General features: G+C 37.3%; 1 protein-coding gene across 1 annotated transcript; it reads left to right on the forward strand.

The window, feature by feature from the left end:
- Window positions 1–54: 54 nt before the first annotated feature.
- Window positions 55–2,023, forward strand: zgc:171704 (Ras-related and estrogen-regulated growth inhibitor-like protein). Its single transcript, XM_053494894.1, has 4 exons — window positions 55–604; window positions 694–747; window positions 853–929; window positions 1,015–2,023. The coding sequence occupies exons 1-4, from the start codon at window positions 490–492 to the stop codon at window positions 1,426–1,428; spliced, it is 660 nt and encodes a 219-aa protein (XP_053350869.1). The 5' UTR covers window positions 55–489; the 3' UTR covers window positions 1,429–2,023.
- Window positions 2,024–2,433: the final 410 nt, after the last annotated feature.

The raw sequence follows: 2,433 nt of genomic DNA on the forward strand, positions 1-2,433 counted from the left end.
CTAAACATGTCTCATGTCATCATTATTTATGTATGTGGTCTATATTATTAGTCATTTACAATAATGACTAATAATGGAGAACATGGTTTCATAACTCCAAACATATTTTAATAAACCATGTTAACATTACACCTGGATTGAATGAATTTACCTGTCCAAGAGACTCTTTGTCTTGGCTGTTAAGTTATGCAAAGTATAAACATATCACTTTAAAAAGATTTAATAAAAAAAGGCACATTATTAGGGAATTGAGGACAGTTTTGTCTGCGTGTCCTTTTCCAGTTATTTGTGCGCCTCAGATGAAATAAGCACAAGCAAAGTGATCATGAGAGTGATTTTCTCTCTCCTTGGTACACTGTGTTCTTTGGTTGGAAACCCTGCCCATTGTTAATCCCCGCCCATCGGTGGTATTTATAGGTGGGCACTCTCTCCAGAGCTCATTCTGCGTTGTGTTAAAAACTAGTGAGCTTCATACACTTCACTATATAAATGGTTGTACAAGTTAAATCGAATTTACCCGCCATCAGCAAAGCAATGGATGGAAACCAGAATAAATTGGAAGCAAACGTTCTGCTCCTTGGAGCTGAGAGTGTCGGGAAATCAGGTATGACTAATGTAAATTTCTATATATTGACTCCTTTAGATTGTTACAAAGTCAGTGTGTATAAAATAATGTTTTATCTGATTCTGCAGCTCTCACTGTGAGGTTTCTTACCAAAAGATTTATTGGTGAATACGGTGATATTGGTAAGTTTGGTAATATTGTAAAACCCTGTATATTTTATTTAATACATATTTTTATATGTACCATATATTTGTTTTTATTTACACATATTTACTTTTTTTTTTTAGAGTCAATATACAGTCACATTGATAAAATTGATGGCCGGGAGATCTCCTTCAACATCTGGGACTCCCTCTATCCACAGGTGAGGCACTGACATCTATAACATGTTTTCATAGCCTCCTGTAAAATGAGAGACATATCTGACCTTTGTCTAAATGCCTCTTTAGAGCTGTGAGAGCTCCGAGTCCGTGACTGAAGAACAGCTCCGCTGGGCAGATGGCATCGTGCTTGTCTACAGCATCTGCGACCGCGCCAGCTTCGAGGTGGTGCAGCAGCAGGTGGCACTTATACAGAAGCTGTCCTCTTCAATCAGCGTCTCGGTGCCCATGGTGGTGGTGGGCAATAAGCGGGACCTGCAGCATCGTCGCGTCGTCTCAAGCGAGGAAGGGCGAGCGCTTGCTCTCTCTGCAGACTGCGGCTTCTTCGAGGTATCTGCAGCCGAAGCGTACCATGGCGTTCTGCTCGTCTTCCATGGACTTCATGAGCTCATAAAGGAGGCTAGGGGTGTCAAGAAAGGAACGGCTGGAATTATGGGCATTGTGAGGACTGTGTCTGCTGTCTTCAGTAAGAAACGGGAGTAGGGCCTCTTTTTTATTAAAGATGATGTTATGACCAATGTGTCAGGTCCCCATGCAAAGACAGCATGATGTTAATAGCCAGAAGGGCAAGAGCGATCTGGACAACCACGAATCCTTTAAAAGAGGAGTAAATGTGGAAAGCGGGTTGTCTTTTGTAAGTTGAAGGCTGGAATGAAGATCCTACGAAGTTCTCCCAGATAAGAAGAAGGTTTCTTCATGTATCTAAGAAGGTGTCAGCTTCTGGATATTGTAGTGCCAGTGACTTTCTGATCACAAAGTGAAGGAAGGCTCAGAGCTGTCCTGAGAGTTTCAGAAGAGTCTGAGAAACATGCAAATACATTTGAGGGTTAAAATGAAAGTGTGATCTTTAGAAGGCAAATCTGTTCATACAACCCATGTACTGTATATTGCCAAATGAAAAGCTTTGTACATAATTCTGGGTTTTTTATGTATCAATGCTGAATAACCTGTGTGCATTGACTCCTAAGCCAGATTCTACATAAAAAAAGTTTCATATTCTACTGTTTTATAGATTGTAGTGAATAAAAATACATTAAAAATCAAATCTAATTTGTTTTATTTTAATGTAGTCGCTGGTAAGGACATAACCTTTACTCTGATCTTTATTCCAAATTAGTATTAAGCCATTTTGGGATGAAGGTTTTTAATCCTGCTGTGACTGTTACAGAGCAACTTCTGTTTTGAATTACACCAAATCAAAGATCTAAAATACTAAACTAAGTAGGAGTAGAAATTAAAGGTTTAATTTGCCAAAACACATATATGAAATTTTTTTATACTAAATTGGTTATGTTTTACCTGAAACAACCCCACACCAATTTAATTAATATTTCCTGGGGTCATATAAAAAAATTAACTAAAAGAATATATATATATATATATATATTTATTTATGACATTTTATAAAAAAAAAAATTGAAAACAAAAATATGTTTGCAAATGAACCTTTAAATTATACTAATCTATTAACTGCTCCAATACACTAAA

Source organism: Clarias gariepinus, chromosome 4 (assembly GCF_024256425.1).
Source record: "Clarias gariepinus isolate MV-2021 ecotype Netherlands chromosome 4, CGAR_prim_01v2, whole genome shotgun sequence".
Taxonomy (NCBI): domain Eukaryota; kingdom Metazoa; phylum Chordata; class Actinopteri; order Siluriformes; family Clariidae; genus Clarias; species Clarias gariepinus.

Coding starts and splice junctions, on each gene's coding strand:
- zgc:171704 (XM_053494894.1), top strand. CDS start 490: ATGGTTGTACAAGTTAAATCGAATTTACCCGCCATCAGCAAAGCAATG. Junction 605..693: donor TGAGAGTGTCGGGAAATCAG/GTATGACTAATG, acceptor CTGATTCTGCAG/CTCTCACTGTGAGGTTTCTT. Junction 748..852: donor TGGTGAATACGGTGATATTG/GTAAGTTTGGTA, acceptor TTTTTTTTTTAG/AGTCAATATACAGTCACATT.